Here is a 23,413-nt window from a genome sequence, read left to right as displayed (position 1 = left end):
TGGCGACCGTGGCCATTGCTGCTATAAACATTGGGGTACAGATGTCCCTTCTTTTCACGACATCTGTGTCTTTGGTGTAAATACCTAGGAGTGCAATTGCAGGGTCATAGGGAAGCTCTATTTTTAATTTCTTGAGGAATCTCCACACTGTTCTCCAAAGAGGCTGCACCAACTTGCATTCCCACCAACAGTGGAAGAGGGTTCCCCTTTCTCCACATCCTCTCCAACACATGTTGTTTCCTGTTTTGTTAATTTTGGCCATTCTAACTGGTGTAAGGTGATATCTCAATGTGGTTTTAATTTGAATCTCCCTGAGGGCTAATGATGATGAGCATTTTTTCATGTGTCTGATAGCCATTTGTATTTCTTGATTGGAGAAGTGTCTGTTCATATCTTCTGCCCATTTTTTGATGTGTTTGTCTGTTTCGTGTGGGTTGAGTTTGAGGAGTTCATTATAGATCCTGGATATCAACCTTTTGTCTGTACTGTCATTTGCAAATATCTTCTCCCATTCCGTGGGTTGCCTCTTTGTTTTTTTGACTGTTTCCTTTGCTGTGCAGAAGCTTTTGATTTTGATGAAGTCCCAGAAGTTTATTTTCGCTTTTGTCTCCTTTGCCTTTGGAGACGTATCTTGAAAGAAGTTGCTGTGGCTGATATCAAAGAGATTACTGCCTATGTTCTCCTCTAAGATTCTGATGGATTCCTGTCTCACATTGAGGTCTTTTATCCATTTTGAGTTGATCTTTGTGTACGGTGTTAGAGAATGGTCAAGTTTCATTCTTCTACATATAGCTGTCCAGTTTTCCCAGCACCATTTATTGAAGAGACTGTCTTTTTTCCACTGTATATTTTTTCCTGTTTTGTCAAAGATTAATTGACCATAGAGTTGAGGGTCCATATCTGGACTCTCTACTCTGTTCCACTGGTCTATGTGTCTGTTTTTATGCCAGTACCATGCTGTCTTGGTGATCACAGCTTTGTAATAAAGCTTGAAATCAGGTAAGGTGATGCCGCCAGCTTCATTTTTGTTTTTCAACATTTCCTTAGCAATTCGGGGGTCTCTTCTGATTCCATACAAATTTTAGGATTATTTGCTCCAGCTCTTTGAAGAATGCCGGTGGAATTTTGATCGGAATGACATTAAAAGTATAGATTGCTCTAGGCAGTATAGACATTTTAACAATGTTTATTCTTCCGATCCAAGAGCATGGAATGTTCTTCCATCTATTTGTGTCTTCTTCGATTTCTTTCATGAGTGTTCTGTAGTTCCTCAAGTACAGATCCTTTACCTCTTTAGTTAGGTTTATTCCCAGGTATCTTATCGTTCTTGGTGCTATAGTAAATGGAATCTATTCTCTAATTTCCCTTTCTGTATTTTCATTGTTAGTGTATAAGAAAGCCACTGATTTCTGCACATTGACTTTGTATCCTGCCACGTTGCTGAATTGCTGTATGAGTTCTAGTAGTTTGGGGGTGGAGTCTTTTGGGTTTTCCATATAAAGAATCATGTCATCTGCGAAGAGAGAGAGTTTGACTTCTTCATTACCAATTTGGATACCTTTTATTTCTCTCTGTTGTCTGATTGCTGTTGCTAGGACTTCTAATACTATGTTGAACAAGAGTGGTGAAAGTGGGCATCCTTGTCTTGTTCCTGATCTCAATGGGAAGGCTGCAAGCTTTTTCCCATTGAGGATGATATTTGCTGTGGGTCTTTCATAGATAGATTTGATGAGGTTCAGGAATGTTCCCTCTATCCCTATACTTTGAAGCGTTTTAATCAGGAACGGATGTTGGATTTTGTCAAATGCTTTTTCTGCATCAATTGAGAGGACCATGTGGTTCTTCTCTCTTCTCATATTAATTTGTTGTATCACATTGATTGATTTGCGAATGTTGAGCCATCCTTGTAGCCCAGGGATGAATCCCACCTGATCATGGTGGATAATCTTTTTAATGTGCTGTTGGATCCTGTTGGCTAGGATCTTGTTGAGAATCTTAGCATCCATATTCATCAGTGATATTGGTCTGAAATTCTCCTTTTTGGTAGGGTCCTTGCCTGGTTTGGGAATCAGGGTAATGCTGGCTTCATAGAAAGAGTCTGGAAGTTTTCCTTCTGCTTCAATTTTTTGAAACAGCTTCAGGAGAATAGGTGTTATTTCTTCTTGGAAGGTTTGGTAGAATTCCCCAGGGAATCTGTCAGGTCCTGGGCTCTTGTTTTTTGGGAGGTTTTTGATCACTGATTCAATCTCGTTATTAGATATCGGTCTATTCAGGTTGTCGATTTCTTCCTGGCTCAATGTTGGTAGTTTATATTTTTCCAGGAATGCATCCATTTTATCTAGGTTGCTAAGCTTATTGGCATATAACTGTTCATAATAACTTTTTTTTTCCAATTTATTTATTTTCAGAAAAACAGTATTCATTATTTTTTCACCACACCCAGTGCTCCATGCAAGCCGTGCCCTCTATAATACCCACCACCTGGTACCCCAACCTCCCACCCCCCCCCGCCACTTCAAACCCCTCAGACTGTTTTTCAGAGTCCATAGTCTCTCATGGTTCACTCCCCTTCCAATTTACCCAAATTCCCTACTCCTCTCTAACGCCCCTTGTCCTCCATGCTATTGGTTATGCTCCACAAATAAGTGAAACCATATGATAATTGACTCTCTAAAAAAAAAAAAAAAAAGAAGTTATTACGAACAGTTATATGCCAGTAAGCTTAGCAACCTAGATAAATGGATGCATTCGTAATAACTTCTGATGATTGTTTCTACTTCCTTGGTGTTAGTTGTGATCTCTCCCTTTTCATTCATAATTTTATGAATTTGGGCTTTCTCTCTTTTCTTTTGGATTAGTGTAGCCAGTGGCTTATTGATCTTACTGATTCTTTCAAAAAACCAGCTTCTAGTTTCATTGATACGTTCTACTGTATCTCTGGTTTCTCCCTCATTGATCTCAGCTCTAATCTTAATGATTTCCCTTCTTATGTGTGGAGTTGGTTTGATTTGTTGTTGATCCTCCAGTTCTTTAAGGTGTAGAGACAGCTGGTGTGTTCTGGATTTTTCTATTTTTTTGAGCGAGGCTTGGATGGCTATATATTTTCCCCTTATGACCGCCTTTGCTGTATCCCATAGGTTTTGGACCGAAGTGTCTTCATTCTCATTGGTTTCTATGAATTGTTTCAGTTCTTCTTTGATCTCCTGGTTGATCCAAGCATTCTTAAGCAAGGTGGTCTTTAGCTTCCAGGTGTTTGAGTTCCTTCTGAACTTTTCCTTGTGATTGAGCTCCAGTTTCAAAGCATTGTGATCTGAGAATATGCAGGGAATAATCTCAGTCTTTTGGTATCGGTTGAGTCCTGATTTGTGACCCAGTATGTGGTCTATTCTGGAGAAGACCCCGCCATCTTGTCCCCCCAATTGTACCTTTTTAAAATTGATGTATAAGTAACATACCATATCATGTTAGCTTCAGTTTTATAACAGAGTGACTCAATAATTACATGCATTATGAAATGGTCACTACAATAAATGTAGCTACCATCTGTCACCATACAAAATGATTACAATATTATTGACTATATTCCTTATGCTTTTCATGCCATGATTTATTTATTTTATAACTGGAAGTTTATACCTGTCAATTTCCTTCAATTTCCTATTTTGCCTATCCTCCCCCACTCCACCTACTCACTGGCAACCATCAGTTTATTTTCTATATTTAGGAGTCTTTTTCTGGTTTTGTTTTATTTTGTTTAGATTCCACATACAAGTGTGTCATACAGCATCTGTCTGACTTGTTATACTTAGCATAATACATACTAGGTCCATCCACGTTGTTACTAATGGCAACATCTCATTACTTTTTATGGTTGAGTGATACTCCATTGTATATATATCCCACATCTCTATCCATTCATCTATGGATGGACACTTAGATTGTTTCCATATCTTGGCTATTGTCAAAAAATGTGACAATAAACATAGAGATGCATATATCTTTTCAAGTTAGTGTTTTTGTTTTCTTTGGGTAAATATCCAGAGGTGGGATTACTGGATCATATGGTATTTCCATTTTTAATATTTCAAGGAACTGCCATACCTTTTTTCATAGTGACTGCACCAATTTGCATTCCCACCAATAGTGCACGAGGGTTCCTTTTTCTTCTCATCCTTGCCAACACTTGTTGCTTCTTGTCTTTTTGACATTAGCCATTCTGACAGGTGTGATTTTGATTTTGATTCCCCTGCTGATGAGTGATGTTGTGCATCTTCTCATAGTCTTTTGGCCATCTGTATGTCTTCCTTGGGAAAATGTCTATCCAGGTCCTCTTCCCATGTTTTTTTTTTTTTTTAAATTTCTTTTCAGCGTAACAGTATTCATTGTTTTTGCACCACACCCAGTGCTCCATGCAATCCGTGCCCTCCTTAATACTCACCACCTGGCTCCCCCAACCTCCCACCCCCCCACCCCTTCAAAACCCTCAGGTTGTTTTTCAGAGTCCATAGTCTCTCATGGTTCACCTCCCCTTCCAATTTCCTTCAATCCCTTCTCCTCTCCATCTCCCCATGTCCTCCATGTTATTTGTTATGCTCCACAAATAAGTGAAACCATATGATAATTGACTCTCTCTGCTTGACTTATTTCACTCAGCATAATCTCTTCCAGTCCCGTCCATGTTGCTACAAAAGTTGGGTATTCATCCTTTCTGATGGAGGCACAATACTCCATAGTGTATATGGACTACATCTTCCTTATCCATTCGTTCATTGAAGGGCATCTTGGTTCTTTCCACAGTTTGGCGACCGTGGCCATTGCTGCTATAAACATTGGGGTACAGATGGCCCTTCTTTTCACTACATCTGTCATCTTTAGGGTAAATACCCAGTAGTGCAATTGCAGGGTCATAGGGAAGCTCTATTTTTAATTTATTGAGAAATCTCCACCCTGTTCTCCAAAATCTCTGCCCATTTTTTAATCCAATTGTTGGGTTTTTGGTGTTGTCTAAGTTTTGTCTGTATTTTGGCTATTAACCCCTTATTGAATATATCATTTGCAAATGGCATCTCCCATTCTGTAAGTTGCCTTTTTGTTTTGTTAATGGTTTCCCTCTCTGTGCAAAAGCTTTTTAATTTTGGTGCATTTCTCATAGTTTATTTTTGCTTTTGTTTCCCTTGCCTGAGGAGACATATCCATAAATATGTTGCTAAGGCCGATGTCCAAGAGATGCTGCCTATGTTTTCTTTGAGGAGTTTTATGGTTTCAGATCTCACATTTAGATATTTAAAACATTTTGAGTTTATTTTTATGTGTGGTAGAAGAAAGTGGTCTAGTTTCATTCTTTTGCATGCAGCTGTCTGGTTTTCCCAACACCGTTTATTGAAGAGACTTTGCACATTCGTAGTCCTTTGTCATAGATTGACCGTATAAGTGTGGGATTATTCTTGGGTTCTGTTCTGTTCCATTGATCTCTGCATCTGTTTTTGTGCCAGTATCATCCTGCTTTTGATTACTGTAGATTTGTAGCATTATTTGAAATCTGGGATTGGGCTGCCTCCATCTCTGTCCTTCTCTCTCAAGATTGCTTTGGCTGTTGAGGGTCTTTTGTGTACATACAAATTTAAGGATTATTTGACGGTGTAACATGGAATAAAAGGAAAGATAATAACAAATGACTGGAAAGATATAACATGCTCATACGTTAGAAGAATTAATGTTGCTGAAATGTCTATACTGCCCAAAGCAATGTACAGATAGAATGTAATCTCTATCAAAACACCAATACTATTGTTCACAAAACAAGAGCAGATAATCCTAGAATATGTACCATTCTTTTTTCCACTCCTACAGCTGCTCCCCGCCCAAATCTGTCTGGATCTGGATCTCTCTGTGCTTTGAGAATGGCCAGGTGGTCTACTGCCATAGGCGTGCAGATCACCAGTTCCAGGCCTGCCTAGTAAACTCCGCTCAGACCCAATCTGAACAAGCTAGAACAGCTTTCCTTCTCTTGGCTCTTCCAATATTCCATGGCAACACCAGTCTATATAATAACCTGTACTTGAGAATATTAGTTTGTTTCCCCAGAGCTATTCAAAAAATACATTGTATATCCTTCCCACCGGCCTCTAAGCCCCATCCTAGCCTCATCTCAGGTTTAAATATCTGTCTCTGCCTTCTCCTGTGGAAAAGGGACTTAGCAATGCCAAATCAAAGTCCTGGTGTCTCTCTCCTCCCCTGCTGCCCCAGCAGCTAGCTCACAAGTCCCCTTGTCCCTCTTAACTGTGCTCTGGGCTGGCTGGTGCTGCCAGGATAGGTCATTCCCAGGTCTGTGCCTCGCCCCTGCAGCTGGCACGAAGGGCTGGAAGGAGGTGGTTGAGGATTGGTCTTCATAAGCAGGCTAGTCTCTGCCTGTTACACTGGTGACAGACCTGTGACTGCAGCAGGCACACACAGGCATGCATTTTGTTACCCGCCCCCATCAACTGGACGTCCCTGATGAGGTTGGCCATCATAGCTGTGAACCCTTCTCCATTCTGGGTCCTGTGTTCTCTCTTGCCCTCCTCTCCCCAGCATTCTCTGTAGAGCCTTAGAATGCCTTCTTCCCATTTAGGAGCATCTCCCTGGAATATTGATGGGATGGCCTGTGGGATGGTTCCTTTCCCTTCTGATTTGCCAGCATTAACGCTTTCTGCTCTTTGGTCTGAAATTGAATGACAGGAGAAGGTCATTTTGTTTGTTCAACAGCCAAATTCAACTATTAGGAGAAAATACAGTGTTTTCTCCCTCCTGGAAGAAAATCTTATTAGACTAATTGGTCTATTTATATACCAGTCGTCTTCCTCTGCAATCAGACAGATTTTGAAAGAGGAAAAAATAGCCATTGCCTACATTTTAATGAGTTTCAAAGTACATTTGGATCCTGTTTTCTCAAGAGATGTTATTATACAGGGTTAGTTTAAAGTCTGTCCTCTGGAACATTCGACTGCTGACAACCAAAGCCTCCTGGGGCACAGCAGAGCTTACCAGACATGCGAGTGCTGCCCCCGGCACTGGGTTCACAAAGAAGTTGCCCCAGTGCACCCTTCATCCTGCGCTCAGTATCTTCCTTCTGTTGTTCAAGCAGACACAACCGAATGGCAAAACCTGACTGTTACTTGTATTTCTTATTTTAAGATGGTCTCTAGAAATCTTTGCTCTCAGAAAAACTATTTTCCAGAGACCATCCTAACAACCCCACTGTTGGAAACTGTGAAAGCAGAAACAGACGTTGTTGTGTCTTTCTTGGCCACAAAGTCGAGTGGCAGGGAAAGCCAGATGAGCCTCAGGGTCAAGGCTGACGTCAGACTTCACTCTCAGAGGTGTGCCGTCCATGCCTCTGGCTTTAGGTGGAACAGGATGGACCTACAATGGTTTAACAAGATGCTTACTAATGCATTTATTGAGGGCTTGTTTTGTGCCAGGCATTTTCTTGTCATAATAACCTTAGGAAGTACAGGAAGATCTCCATTTTATAATTGAGGAATCTGAGGCCCAGAGAAGGTAAGAAATTTGTGCAAGGTCACACAGCTCACTGGTATACGAACACACAGAGTCAAACTGCAGAGCCTAACCAGTTAACCTTTATGCCCCTCTATCATAGGCGCTCTTCTGTCCTTTCCTTGGTGTACAGGAGGCTTCCCAGGACATTCTGGTACAAACCTGGCCTATGTTTCACTGGAGAGCTACCTTCAAGGGGACACAGATCTGTTTTCCCCTGTAGACCTACCTTTTCCACAGCCGTGAAAGAACTTTTAAGCCTCTATGTATCTCTGATTGCTTCGGTAGTGAAATTCCACGTTAATGAGGACCCCCAAAGAAAGGAGACTACGAATTGAATGCATGCATTCTTGACCCCTCCCCTGTCCCTGCTCTCCAGTTACCTTGACGCTTACATTCGGGGTGGAAGCAGATTTTCCACCCTGGCCTTCTCACTTACTCTTTGCAGCTTATAAAGCACTTTTATTGACCCTAGAAAACATTCTGCTTCCTTTAGTAAATGTGTCCAGAATCTTTCCTGAAGTCACTTTCTTTTCTTTGTTGGCTGACTTCCTCATTTGGACCACGGTCGGGGAAAAGGTCAGTTAAGGCGAGGCAGGTTTACATATGACCTTAGACATGGACGGATGATTGCTTCAAACATTGTTGGTAACTTGTTCAGCATTTGGGTCCCATTAGGGACATAAGCAAACAGAGGACGTTTTCTGCAAGAAGGATCATGCATCACTTCATGGCAGCGGGAATGCAGCATGTAGGGAGAGTCTTTGCCTGGCCTAGGGCAGCAAGTCCCCCTCCTCCTAGCCCTGCACATCTCCAACAGGATGTACCATCAGAGCTTTCAGGACTGGGCTAGTGATAAATGTTCCCTTAACTCCCCATCTTTGTATCTTTGGAGCAGTAGTCAGGAAGAGAGGCTAAAGGTTCCTCCTTGCAGTGGTACCCGTCCTGGCTTCTGTTTCATGGTATTCGTCCTTCCTGCCTTTTAAAAAATTTATTTATTTAATAATTATTTAAGTATAGTTGACACACAGTGTTATGGTAGTTTAAGGTGTACAATATAAATGAGTTGACTAGTCTCTGTGTTCTGCTCTGCTTGCCACAAGGCGAGCTGTCCCCGTCACCATATGACACTATTACAATACCACTGATTTGGGTCGCTCTGCTATCTTTTATCACTGTGACTTCTTCGTTCGATATCTCCTGCTACCCTTCACCCATTTTGCCCATCCCCCACAGGACCTTCCCCAATCCCTTACCCCCTACCCCCTGGGCAACATCAGTTTGTTCTGTTTTTATGGGTCTGTTTCTGCTTTTTGTTTTAATTTTTAGATTCTATATATAATTGAAATCATATGGTATTTGTCTTTCTCTGTGTTCTTTCACTTAGCATAATACCATCTAGGTCCATCCGTGTTGTCGCAATGCTGTCACAAATGGCAAGGTCTCATTCTTTTTTATGGCTGAGGCCTATCTCAATGTACATATATACCACTCCTTACCATTCACCTCAGTGGCCACTTGGTTGCTTCCATATCTTTGCTGTTGTAAATATTGCTACTATAAACATAGAGGTGGCATCTAGCTTTATGAATTTGTGTTTTTTTGTTTTCTTTGGATAAATACCCAGAAGTAGAATTATGAGGTGTTACGGTATTTCTGTGTTTTTTAAGATTTTACTTACTTATTTATTTGACACAGAGAGAGAGAGACAGAAGGAACACAAGCAGGGGGAGTGATGAGGGAGAAGCAGGCTTCCCATGGAGAAGGGAGCCTGATGCAAGGCTCGATCCGAGAACCCTGAGATCATGACCTCAGCCAAAGGCAGACGCTTAACAACTGAGCCCCCCAGGTGCCCCTAGTGTTTCTGTGTTTAACATTTTGAGGAAACTCCATACTGTTTTCCACAGCAACTGTACCAGTTTACATTCCCGCCAAGACTGTGTGAGGGTTCCTTTCCCCCCACATCCTTATTAACACTTGTTATTTCTTGTGTTTTTTATTCTCATTGTGGTTTTGATTTTCATTTCCCTGATGATTAATGATGTTGAGCATTTAATCACGTGTCTATTGGCCATCTGTAAGTCTTTGGAGAAATGTCTATAAAAGTTCTCAGCTTATTTTTAATTGGATTTTTGGTTTTCTGCTGTTGGGTGGTGTGCGTTCTTTCTGTTGTTGAGATACTAACCCCTCATTGGATATATCATTTGCAAATATCATCTCCCATTCAGTAGGTTGCCTTTTCATTTTGTTGATGGTTTTAGCCACTGTGCAAAAGCTTTTTATTTTAATATAGTCTCAATGATTTATTTTTTGCTTTTGTTTCCCTTGCCTGATGAGACATACCTGGAAAAATGTTGTGAAGGCCAGTATCAAAGAGATTACTGCCTATGTTCTCTTCTAGGGATTTTATGGTTTCAGGTCTGACATTTAGGTCTTTAACCCATTTGTTAGTTCATTTTTGTATATGGTGTAAGAAAGTGGTCCAGTCTCATTCTTCTGCATGTAGCTATCTAGTATTCCCAGAGCCATTAAAGAGACTGTCTTTTCCCCATTGCACTACCTCTTTGTCATAGATTAATTGACCGTATAAGCATGAGTTTATTTCTGAGCTCTCTATTCTGGCCTTTTGAAGTATGTGTCTGGTTTTGTGTTAGTACCATACCATTTGATAGATTTGCAGCATATCTTGAAATTTGGGAATGTGACACTTCAGCTTTGTTGTTCTTTCTCAAGATGACTTTGGCTATCTAGGGTCTTTTGCGGTTCCCTACAAATTGTAGGATTGTTTGTTTTAGTTCTGTGGGAAAAAATTCTGTTAATATTTTGGTAGGAATTTCACTAAATCCGTAGATCACTTTGGGTAGACAGTTTAACAATATTAGTTCTTCTGATCCATGAGCATGGAATATCTTTCCAGTTGTTTGTGAGGTCTTCAATTTCTTTCATCAATATTTTATACATTTCAGAGTATAGGTCTTTGACCTCCTTGGTTAAGTTTATTCCTAGTGATTTTATTCTTTTTGATGCAGTACTAAATGGAATTGCTTTCTTAATTTCTCTTTCTGCTACTTTGTTATCAGTATATAGAAATGCCAACGGGGAGTACCTGGGTGGCTCAGTGGGTTAAAGGCTCTGCCTTCATCTCAGGTCATGATCCCAGGGTCTTGGGTTCGAGCCCCACGTCGGGCTCTCTGCTCAGCAGGGGGCCTGCTTCCTCCTCTCTCACTGCCTGCCTCTCTGCTTGTGATCTCTGTCAAATCAATAAATAAAATCGTTTTAAAAAAAAAGAAATGCCAACGGATTTCTGTGTGTTAATTTTGCATCCTACGATTTTACTGAATTTATTATTTTTCATAGGCTTTTTTTGGTGGAGTCTTCGAGATTTTCTATATGTAGTAACATGTCATCTGCAAATAGTAACAGTTTAACCTCTTCCTTGACAATTTAAATGCCTTTTATTTCTTTTTCTTGATAATTGCTGCCACTGGAATTTTCAGTTCTATGCTGAATGAAAGTGGTGAGAGTGGACATCCTTGTCTTGTTCCTGATCTTAGAGGAAAAGCTCTCAGTTTTTCCCCACTGACTTACATTAGCTGAGGGTTTTTTATATGTGGCCTTTATTTTGTTAAACATGTTCCCTCTAGCCCCACTTTGTTGAGAGTTTTTATCATGAACATATGTTGAATTTTGTCAGATGCTTTCTCTGCATCTATTGAGATATGATTTTTTTCATTTTGTTAATTGATTTGCAAATACTGACCCATTAGTACATCTCCAGAGTAATTCCACTCAGTCATGGTTAATGATCTTTTTAGTGGATTGTTGAATGTCGTTTGCTAATATTTTGTTGAGGACATTTGCATCTATGTTCATCAGGGATATTGGCCTATAGTTCTCTTTTTCTGTACTGTCTAGTCTGGTTACGGTATCTGCGTCATGCTGGCCTCATAGAATGTATTTGGAAGCTTTCCTTCATTTTATGGAATAGTTTGAGAAGAACAGATATAAAATTTTCTTTAAATATTTGGTAGAATTCATGTGTGAAACCACCTGGTCCTGGACTTTTGTTTATTGGGAGTTTTTTGACTACTAGTTTAATTTCATTAGTAGTAATTGGTCTGTTCAGATTTTCTATTCCTGATTCAGTTTTGGAAGATTATATGTTTCTAGGAATTTATCCATTTCTTCTAAGTTGTCCAATCTGTTGGCAAATAATTTTTTTTGTAGTAGTCCCTTACAATTCTTTGTATTTCTATGGTGTCAGTTGTGACTTTTCTCTTGTTTCTGATTTTTGGGGGTCCTCTTTTTTTCTTAAGGAGTCTAGCTAAAGGTTGATTGATTTTGTTTATCTTTTGAAAGAGCCAGCTCTTGTTTTCTTTGATCTTTCCTATTGTTTTTATAGTCTATCTTTTATTTCTGCTCTAATTATTTCTTTCCTTCTACTAACTTCAGGCTTTGTTCTTCCTTTTCTAGTTCCTTTAGGTATAAGTTTAAATAGTTTGAGACTTTTCTTGTTTCTTTTTTTTTCTTGTTTCTTAAAGTAGGCCTGTAGTTTTAGAAATTTCCCTCTTAAAACTGCTTATGCTGTGGCCCAAAGAATTTGTTCTACTGTATTTTTATTTATCTTCAGGTTTTCTTTTTAATTAATTCTTATATGCTTAGTAGCATGTTACTTAGCTTGACATGATTGTGTTTTTTCCATTTTTTTTTCTTATGATTGATGTCTAGTTTCATACTGTTGTGGTCAGAAAAGATGTAGGAAGGATTTTAATCTTCTTAAATTTATTGAGACTTGTTTTGTGGCCTAGTGATCTATCTAAGGGAATAGTCTTTGTGCACCTGAAAAGAATGTATTCTGTTGTCTGAAAAGAGTGTATTCTGTTGTTTTGAGATGGAATGTTTTATATTTATATGTTAAGTCCATCTGGTCTAATGTGTCATTCCTTGTTTTATTATTTATTTTCTGAATGGATGATCTACCCATTGACATAAGTGGGGTGTTACAGTTCCCTACTCTTACGGTATAACTGTTAATTTATCCCTATGTATAGGTTTTGGTGTGAGGCTCATATAACATCCTAAATATACAGCAGTCCATATTCAGTTGATGGTCACTTAAGTTCAAACATACTCTTTTTTTTTCTTAATTCTTGGATATTAGGCCTTTATCTATAATGTTATTTTCAAGTATCTTCTCCCATTCTCTGAGTTGCCTCTTAGTTTTCTTGACTGTTTCCTTTGCTGTACAGAAGCTTTTTATCTTGATGAAGATCCAAAAGTTCATTTTTGCTTTTGTTTCCCTTGCCTTTGAAGACATCACATCATTAGCCATTGGGTAAATACAGATCAAAACCACAATGAGAAACCACCTTACACCAGTTAAAATGGCAAAAATTAATAAAACAGGAAACAACAAAAGTTGGTGAGGATGTGGAGAAAGGGGAACTCTCTTACACTGTTGGTGGGAATGCAAGCTGGTACAGCTACTCTGGAAAACAATATGGAGGTTCCTCAAGGTGTTTAAAAATAGAGCTACCCTATGCCCCAACAATTGCACTACTAGGTATTTACCCCAAAGATACAGATGTAGTGAAAAGAAGGGCCATATGCACCCCAATGTTCAAAGCAGCAATGTCCACAATAGCCAAGGAATTGAGATGCCCTTCAACAGGTGAATGGATAAAGAAGATGTGATACATATGTACAGTGGAATATTATTCAGCCATCAGAAAGGATGAACACCCACTATTTGCATCAACATGGATGGAACTGGAGCAGGTTATGCTAGGTAAAGTAAGACAAGCAGAGAAAGACGATTATCATATGGTTTCACTCATGTGGAACATAAGCAATAGCACGGAGGACCATGGGAGAAGAGAGGGAAATCTGAAGGGGGAGAAATCAGAGAGGGAGATGAACCATGAGAGGCTATGGAACCCAGGAAACAAACTGAGGGTATCAGAGGGCAGGAAGGTGGGGGAATGGGGTAACAGGGTGATGGATATTAAGGAAGGCACATGTTGTGATGAGCATGGGGTGTTATATGCAACTAATGAGTCACTAAACACTGCATCAGAAACTAATAATGTACTATACAGTGGCTAACTGAACATAATAAAAAATAGGATTATTTATTTGAAAGAGAGAAAGCAAGAGACAGAGCACAAGTGGAGAGGGGGAGAGAGGGGTAGAGGGAGAGGCACACTCCCCACTAAGCAGAGAGCCCACTGTGGGGCTCAATCCCAAGACCCTGTTATCATGACTTGAGCCAAAGGCAGACACTTAACTGACTGAGCTACCCAGGCGCCCCAGTTCAAACATATTCTAAAAAAATTTTTTTACTCCCCATTCCATGTTTTATGATTATGTAGTCACATTTTACTTTTTTTATTTATAATTTTCTTCTAATTATGGCCTTTTCTTTTGCACTTAAAAAAGTCCCTTTAAGGGGCATCTGGGTGGTTCCGTGATTAAAGCCTCTGCCTTCAGGTCATGATCCCAGGGTCCTGGGATCGAGCCCCGCACCAGCCTCTCTGCTCAGCAGGGAGCCTGCTTCCTCCTCTCTCTCTGCCTGTCTCTCTGCCTACTTGTGATCTCTGTCTGTCAAATAAATAAATAAAAATCTTAAAAAAAAAAAAGTCCCTTTAACATTTCTTGTAAGGCCAATTCAATGTTGATGAACTTCTTTAACCTCTGTTTGGGAAATTCTTTGTCTCCAATTCTGAATGGTAATCTTGCTGTTTGAAGTATTTTTGGTTTTAGGTTTTTACCTCAGCACTTTGCAGGCCAGAAGAGAGTAGCATGATATATGTAAAGTTTCTGCTAAAAAACCAACTGATACCCTCATGGGGTTTCCCTTATAAGTAACTAGCTGCTTCTCTCTTGCTGCTTTTAAAATTCTCTATCTTTAATCCTTGACATTTTAATTACGTGTCATAATGTGACCCTCCTTAGGTTCATCTTATTTGTAGTACTCGTTGCTTCCTGGAACTGGATGTCTGGGTTTTTCCCCAGGTTAGGGAAGTTTTCAGCCATCACTTCTTCAAATAAGTTTCTCTCTCTCTCTCTCTCTCTCTCTCGCTTCCCTTCTTCTGGGACCTCGTAGTGCGAATGTTTGTTTGCTTGACGCTAAGAGATCCTTTAATTTGTCATTTTTAAAGATTCTTTTTTATTATTTGCTGTTCAGCTTGGGGTTTTCCTTTATCATTTGATAGATCACTGATCCATTCTTCTGCATCTGCTAATGGACTATTGATCCCTCTCATGTACTTTTCCTTTATTATATTTTTCAGCTGATTCTTTTTTATATTTTCTATTTCTTTGTTGAAATCCTCATTTCATCCATTCTTTTCTTCAGTCCAGTAAAAATCTCTATATTACTTTAAACTCTATATCAGCATATCACTTATCTCCATTTCATTTAGTTCTTTTTTTTGAGGTTTTTGTCCTGCTCTTTCATTTGGAACATATTCCTCTGTTTCATTTTGCTTGACTTTCCGTTAATTTTTATGAATTAAGCAGAATAGCTACTTCTCCTAGAACTGAAGGGATGGTCTGTTGTAGGGTTGTCCCCCTATAGACTATGTGTACCTGGTGACTTTGGTTCACTGGAGAGGCTAGGGTGGGCTGGGAGTTCTGGGGTGCCCTGCTGGGATGGCAGGAGTTGAAGTGGGTTTGGACTGACAGTCCTGTGGCTCTTTATGCAGAGGGTGCCCTGGCAGGACAGCTGGCATGGGCTGGGGCCCTCCCAGAGAGCAGAAAGCACTCTAGCAGGACAGCTGAAGCTGGTGCAAGCCAGGGAGTCCCCAAGTATTTGGCACAATAGGCACCTGTAGCCAAGGCTGTTGCTGCCCAAGGTGCTCTAACAGGGGGTCCCTGGTTGGGCTGCTGGAACTGAGTTAGAAGGTCCCAGAGCACTTTGTACTAGGGGAGCCCTAGCAAGTCATCTGGAGGCAAAGTGGTGTGGCCTGGAGTGTCTCAGGTATGGTGTGCTGTGTCACCTTGGCAGGAAGTCTGGAACTGTAGTGAGTACTGACCACAGGTGCCCTGGGGGCTGCCTTGCTGGGGCCACCCCAGACCAAGGGCCGGGGGTTCACTGAGGTGTCAGGCTCACTAGGGCACTGGACCTTGCTCCTCTTTATGCTACCAAGGTGGAAGGGGACTGCATTCATAATACTCACCAGCCCCTCCAGACTGGAGAGATTCCTAGCACGTCTCCTGCCATTTGTCAAGCTTCTAGGGTTAGGGTTAGGGTTAGCTGAATGCTTTATATTCTAGTTGTACTCTTAAGTGATTTTTTTCTGTGCTCCAAGGTAATTGAATCTACTCAAAGTCTCTCAATACTATTCCTCCCCACTTCGGTTTGCAACATTGAGTGTTCCCTTTATGAGCATGTTATCATGTCTCCTTCTAGCTTGTGTTGTGCAGAAGCTGTTTGGTCAGCCCCCAGTTCCTCTCCAGGGAGAACTGCTTTATAAAATAGGTGTAGATTTGATATGTCCAGGGATGAGGTGAGTGTGAGGTCTTCCTAGGTTGCCATCTTAAACCAGAAGCCCTACCCTGGCTTTTCTGTCCCTGTGCCAGGGCTCAGAACCATGCAGTCAGTGAGTGAAGCCTACTAGACGTGAGGCAGTGTGGATGGTAGGGCATGTGGCCGACCAGGGATCATATGCTCCATCTGAAAAAGCAGCCACTGCTGGACTCTAGGCCCTGTATATCAACCAGTGCAAGTTTAGTGTTCTAGAATATTCTGTTTTCCAAGAGAAAGTGGAAAACTTGACTCTTAAATGACATTTCCTAGTTTATAAATATTTGACAAGTAATTAAAGTTATTTTAAAACATGCTGTGTGAGCCAAATAAGATGTCTGAGGCCTGGGGCTGGTCTTACTTCTATACTCTCTCTCCTTTTCCCTAGTCTTGCCTGCCTTACCAGCTTCATCTCTTACCCTCTCACCAAATGTTGCTATCTCAGACAGATCTCTAATCCTTGCCTGCACCCTGGATTTACTTGACTAGTCATTTCCATGGGGATGTCTGCACACTTCAAATGCAAAGCTGAACTCAGCCTCCCAGCTCTGCGCCCTGTCAGGTCTTGAGAAATGCTGGATGTTTTCGTTCCATTCCCCCAAAAGACTGCTATTACTAATGCTACTGCTTCTGTGGTTAATGCTACCAGTAATCTATTGCCCTTTTTTTTGTTACTGATGTCTGTTATCCAGTACCAACCCTCCAGCAGTTAGCCAGAGCCGACCGTGTGACCCTGCACTCCAGCTCACCCTCACTGCAAGGCCAGCCAGTGGGGATTGTGTTCCTTCTTCTTCCACAAGCCCTCTAGGACTTGCTCCTATCTTTGCCGTCCCACTAACCAGAAACCTTGCTCGTTTCTAAACTTGTCTAGTCCTCTCAGCTATTTTCTCCACCTCTTAACTGTCCACCCACCACCAATAATCTTATCTCCTCCTTCGGGACATACCCAGTACACTGTGGCTGGAGCCTCACTCACCTCTCTCTAGGACTCCAGTGGCTCCCATGGGCTAGCCCTTCCGGCACTCCACCCCTCCCCCGGCTCCCCAACCATCCCCACGTGCCAGTCACACCACACTGTATGTTCCTCTGCACCTGTGTTGGCTTTTGGGCACGACTGTCTTCATCCTTCAGGCCTGTGTTGATTCCCTTCATCCCCCTCCTCTCGTCAAGTGCCACCAAGGAGTCGTGACCAGCCCCTCCTCAAAGCCGCCATGACTTCTCTTTTCATTTCACCCAGCTGTGATTGCCACAAAGCTTGCTGGCCTCTTCCCCCTTCACTCAATCAGCTCCTTCGTGGACGGGCACTGTCTTTGCCATCTCTGTCCCCACAACGGCGGGTACACAGCCTTGCATGCACTGGACACCATGTAAACCTTTGTAAATTGATCCCCCTTTTATACTGGAGAATGGCTGTGTCTAACGGGCTCAGAACAAGATATTAAAAGTCAAAACTAAACTGTCTGGTTATTCAAAAGGACCTACCAGAACCCAAGAGAAGGTATCAGGCTAGTGAAAGGGTTATTCTGATGGTCTCCCTTTCCAGGGATGCAGCATTTAGAGGAAGAACAGCTGTGATTTGGTCTCCTTTCCCTCACGCCCAGTGCCTCTCCACAGTGCCCCTTGGAAGTCTGGCTTCAGTGCCAGAGGCAAAGAAAAGTGGACAAAGTCTGCTGGACACTGGGTTTCTGCCACTCCGGCGGCGAGAGCCAGGCACTGTTCCTTTTGCCCAGAAGAACAAGTTGTACCCGCACACTCACAAGATGTCCTTTGCTCTCCTCATTGGCAGGCCTGGGAATTTCCCACAAGCCACTGGGGTCTGTTCTACCATCCTTGTACTCTGAGGTTTTCTACAGCATTGTTTGTTAATTAGCTCTTAGAATAGATGTCTGTTCCATTAAGGATTGCATCCCCGTGCTTGTTTCTCTTGTGTACATATTTCCCCCTTCCTTTCTGAGTGCACAGACTGATCCAAGAGAACCTAGGCAGCATGAACACCTTGCTCTCACAGAACTGAGCTAAATGCTTGGACCTGTGCCGCTCTGAAAGCCCCTCAGACTTTCGGGCTGCATCTCCACTCCAGCCCCACCTATGGCCCTGAATTCTTTGTCCGTAGGAGGGAGGAAAAGCTGTTAAATCCCACTGCATTTTTTCTTGGCTCCCTTGGAGGGCTGTTCAGCATGTTCTGAGGTCTCTCCTGTCAGCTACGCTTAGAGAGTTCTGCAGCCTTCTGCCCACCCCGGGGTCACTAGTGGAGGCTTTGCAGCTCTGGACCCCTGGCCAGGCCGGGATGCGGCCTCCCAACATTGCCTTCAACCACAGGGGCTTTTTATTTACTCTGAATATTCCACAGCAGAGCGAGATCTTTTCTCTTGTTCTCACAGATCAAACTTGGTTATTAAAGATAACTTGATTTAAACTTTACCACAAAACTTCTTAATCCAAGGCCATTTTTACTTTGAATTACTATTTTAAATCAGCTTGAGTGTCTTTAAAATTGAAAAATTACATTGTGGCCCTGAAAAGCAAATTATCCTGTGCGAATCCTTGGTTTGGACAGGATCAAAACACCTTATGGGCCTTTTTGTCATAGACGATTTTGTTCCAAATATCCTGATAGGAGCTCAGCCTAAGGGAAGTTACCTGATTGGTATATATACAGAGGATTTATCTACACACATTGCTTAAATGGTCTATGTAGGAAGCTTCTCAGTCATTCACCATTTCAAAATAGAAGGGTAGGAGAAGAGAGCACCTTTGTTGCATAAAGAAAAGTGGCCAACTTTGGGTTTTTTTACTCTCGCAGCTTCTTCCCACAGATCTTCAAAATAATGACCCTCACTCTTCTCTCTGTGGTCTTGTCAGAGAGTAGGAACCCTGGCCGGCTGGTCAGGTCCTCAGAAAATGGCACAGCTGTTCTTAAAAGTAGCCCTATTCATAAGCTGTGGGCTGTCGGCAACTGCAGTGTTGGAGAAAGGCACACTATTTTATAAAGAGTTTTTCTTTAAAAGGGAAAGAAAAATACATGGTATTTACAGTGAAGAAAACTGGACCCTTCAGCTTTATTTTAGTGGCCACGTCTGAAATGGAAGTGGCAAAGGCCATAAATACACACAAGCAATTGCGCCTTTCAGGGATGACTCATGCTGGCGGTGCCCATAATGGAAAATTCAGCCAGTTAAGCAAAATCAGCCAGAAAGCCTCACACAGGCTCCTCTGCCAGGGCTGATGTCTACCATCTTGTGACCTAATTGTTGTATGTTATTGAATGATCGACTCTCTTTCTTCCCCTCTCAGTTCATGACCAAGAACCCCACCATGCGCCTGGGCAGCCTTACGCAGGGCGGAGAGCATGCCATCTTGAGACATCCTTTCTTTAAGGAAATTGACTGGGCCCAGCTGAACCATCGCCAAGTAGAACCACCTTTCAGACCCAGAATCGTAAGTGTTTAAGACCATCAGAGTAGACTTTCCTCTTTCTTAAAATGTCTCCATGTTCTACCAAAATCTGTTGTCCCCTATGGAATAACCGAACCAGAAGTTCAGCCTCACCCCTGCAAGGTGGGCTCACCCTGGAGGAGGCTGGCCCTTGAGGCAGCCTCTCTCTCCTTCCAGGTTACTTCTCTCAAATTTTTCACCTCTTGCTTGCTCTGGAATCCATTCTCCCTTAACCTAAACTTTCTGGAGCGTAAAAGACCTAAAACTTTCTAGGTTTCCCCAAAAGAGTGGGGCTGAGAAATTCATCATTCTTAAAGTTTCCTCACACTCCCCCAGTACCTTTCCCAAGCCCTCAAGGAAGTAGAAAAGGCATGAAATGCTACCCATCTCTCTGAACCTGGCTCCTTGGCTCGGAGAGCCTGGGTCTGGATCAGCTACTGCTGCCCAGAGCTCAGGCCAAATCCCTTTTGACTCAAGAAATACCGGGCATGGGGCGCCTGGGTGGCTCAGTGGTTTAGGCCTCTGCCTTCAGCTCAGGTCATGATCTCAGGGTCCTGGGATCGAGACCCGCATCGGGCTCTCTGCTCAGCAGGGAGCCTGCTTCCCCCTCTCTCTCTGCCTGCCTCTCTGCCTACTTGTGATCTCTGTCTATCAAATAAATAAATAAGAATCTTAAAAAAAAAAAAAAGAAAAAAAGAAATACCGGGCATGCCAGGGGTACCTTCCCAAGCAAGGTAGCTGAGGGGGCACTCCTGAGGGTGGTCTAGCTCTGGCTTTGGGTCGAGAGATCCACAGTGGAGAAAGCAGAAATATATCTTCAACTTAGACCTCTCATTTTTCTTACCTAACAATGGCAGAAGTGAGCTTTCCAGCATTAGTTTATAAAGATGTAAAATATCAGCATTTCCAAACATACAGCCAGCTTAATCTGTAACAGCCCCCAAGGTTGGGCACCAGGCACCCAGCCGTCAAGCCACTTCCTTTACCAGGCCTCCCCTGCCAATGCCTCAGGTAGGAGGGAAGGCTTTGCCAGCAAGACAACGGGAAGCCAACTGGTGAGTAAAGCAAGAGGCAGTTGCTTCCTAAACTCTATGCTTCCACGTCTTTCAAGAAAATCTCTTCACACCTAGAGTCCTGTGTATAAGCAATTGGTGAGGCAAGTGTGAACTTACACTCTGTTGACAACCAAGTGTGTGTGTCCCTCAGTGGAGCCCGTTGAGAAGAGGCACTTTGGTGAAATGCCAACTAAAGGGTGATTGAGAGGGCTGGATCAGGTGACCAAAGTAATTGCTTTGCCTCCTGGCCTGAGGCGGCCTTCTCAGCAAGATTTCTTTGGGGTTAGTGAAGTGGGGGTTCCCAAATGCCCATAACAATACATGGCACAGCAGAATTACTACAATGCACTTAGTCCTAATGGTCCTAATTGTAAATACTGCGGCTCCCAGGGCTGCAGAGCCCTTCTGACCTCCCTGGAGAGGGTGCAGGCCCAGGGAAGAGGAGAAAGCCTCCTGTGCCTAAAATCTGACCCTTGTTTCCTTTTGACAGAAATCCCGAGAAGATGTCAGTAATTTCGACCCTGACTTCATTAAGGAAGAGCCAGTTTTAACCCCAATTGATGAGGGACATCTTCCAATGATTAACCAGGATGAATTTAGAAACTTTTCCTTTGTGTCTCCAGAATTGCAGCCTTAGCCTTATGGGGAATGAAAGGCATGATATGAGAATCACAAGCAGATCCAAACTTTCCAGGAATTTCCTTTGTGGGGCATTCCCCAGTATCAGCCTTAGCACAAGAACCTTACCTTCAGAGCGCAGGTGGAAAACTCTGAAGGACAGAACTTCAGGAGGTCAGCTCTTTCAAGTCCTCATGAAGACAGGGTGCTAGAAAGAGTGGATACCGAAATGAGATTTCATGAAGAAGTATACTGCTCAACCTAGGAGTTTCCATGTTTCCTCTGGGCTTGGGATATTAGAAGGAACCAACATAAGAGAAGGTGTGAAGAATCAACTCGATCCTAGAGATTCTGAGCCAACCGGCTTTTCACTTCAACAGGCAAATCAAGGCTTGGTCTGGGCCACTCTGTGCTCTTCTTAAGCCAGTGAGCACCGGATACCAGCAGACTGCAAGAAGTCTGTAAATGCTAATGAAGAATTTGAAGGTAAGGAAATGAATGGCTTTCCAAGCAGAATGATTTACTCTGAAGAAACAAAACTCACAGCATAAAGCCCTGTCTTGAAAACACATGCTGGGCAACCAGACAACTGTTCCAGCTTATTCTCTTATCCTCACTTGAACGGATATTTATTGAGTGCCCAGTGAGACGGTGCCATGTGCCCGGCTAGTGTAAACAGATTCGTGTGCACTGAACGTTCATGCTCCGGACCACTTATGTACCTGAATGGTGTTTGCATTCTGTGAAATGCCTCTCCATGTTGCATATATCATGCTTCTTTGTCTCCACATAACTTTGTCCACAGAAGAGGGCTCGCTGCCACAAGGGCAGCTGTCTACGCAAACAGCAGGTGAGCCAGGGGCTTGCTGCCCATGGACTTGTGAAAGCTCAGCGTGGGATGATGTGTTGATCTGCACCATACTCAGTGAAGAATCGCACGCCACTCATGTCAGTGACCAGACTTATGGCTTACACATTAGCAGGTTATTTAAGTTATATTTTAAGAGACAAAAATGTTTGGTATGCATTTTAATAATTAGAAATGACTCTTACAAACAGGACATTTACCGAAGGACCTTAGAATATATACTCATATGCAGCTGGAGAATTTTGTCTGTCTGGAAATAAATGCATTTTGTAGCAAAAGCAAACTTTCTGTCTAGGATGATTTGTCCCATCCCCACTAGGAGATGAGATATCTAAAAGGTTTTGAGCAGAATGGCTAGAACTCCTAAAGCAAATTCCTGGAAAGCTGATAGAACCTGTGTCTCCCTAAGTGGACTTGACCTCTTACTGCCCAGAACTTCTGTTCTGACGCAGGGTACTGACTGCTAAGCTGTGTGGCGACAGAGCAGTCCTCTGTCTCAGTGCCTCAGCACAACGTTGATTTCTCAGTCGCATAAAACATAGTGCAAGTTCAGTGGCCCTCTTGGATCTCATAAATATGCTGTCTGGAAAATATAGCTTCTAAGATTGCCATAGCAAGGAAGAAAGAGGGAGGAGGTGCTTAACTACATCTCCAAGAAGGATATGCTGCATCACTTCTGCACACAAAGATTGGCCAGAACAAGGCCTCTGTTTACAAACCCAGTGCAGAATTACAGAGCAGCCAAAGGATATCTAGCCACTATTGAAAATCTCTGTCCTGAGTTCTTTTTTGTATTGCCAGCTGAAAAAGGACTTTTGAATGAACAGAGTCACTAGGGACCTCCATTTACTTTTGTTTAGTGCCTAGTGGTACAGAGACACACCCAAGCTACACAATTTCACTACATCTTCTGGTCCTTCTACCACCATTTCCAGTGTGACTATCAGAGTTTGTTTTATAAATAAGAAGAGAAAGGCTCAGAGAAGTTTAATTGGTTGCCCAAAGGTTTCAGACTTGGGAAGGAGTGGATCTAGTCTAGAGCCTAAATCATTGAAGTTCTAATCCACCAGACTTCTGGAAAGGGAGGGATTTTTCTATTTTGGTGGGCAGTGAGGGGACCAGGAACCTTCATAGCTAGGTGCCAGCTCAGTCTTCTATCTATGGCTGTGTGGGGCTGAGGAGCTACTTGATGTGGTTTATTTACTCCCCCAGGTCAAGAAGGATGAACAAATAAAGCATACCTCCTATGTTTATTTACAAAAACCATCATAGCCCCACAAAGGCCCGAAATGTTCTCTTTAATCACTCAGCAACTTCCCTTTTCACAATCTATTCAGACCCACTACCTGGGCTGCCCAGTTTGGTTTAAGTCCA

At 42.3% G+C, this 23,413-nt stretch overlaps 1 protein-coding gene across 1 annotated transcript in view; it reads left to right on the top strand.

The window, feature by feature from the left end:
- Positions 1-22,322, top strand: part of PRKCH (protein kinase C eta) — a 230,477-nt gene extending 208,155 nt beyond the window's left edge. Inside the window, exons 13-14 of the mRNA XM_044231956.1 lie at positions 19,358-19,501; positions 21,044-22,322. Of these exons, the coding sequence (XP_044087891.1) occupies positions 19,358-19,501; positions 21,044-21,190 (291 nt within the window). The 3' untranslated portion in view covers positions 21,191-22,322. The remainder of the gene's footprint in view (positions 1-19,357; positions 19,502-21,043) is intronic.
- The last annotated feature ends 1,091 nt before the right edge of the window (positions 22,323-23,413 follow it).

This window comes from Neovison vison, chromosome 13, assembly GCF_020171115.1.
Source record: "Neovison vison isolate M4711 chromosome 13, ASM_NN_V1, whole genome shotgun sequence".
Classification (NCBI taxonomy): domain Eukaryota; kingdom Metazoa; phylum Chordata; class Mammalia; order Carnivora; family Mustelidae; genus Neogale; species Neogale vison.
This window is presented reverse-complemented; position numbering and strand designations above follow the sequence as displayed.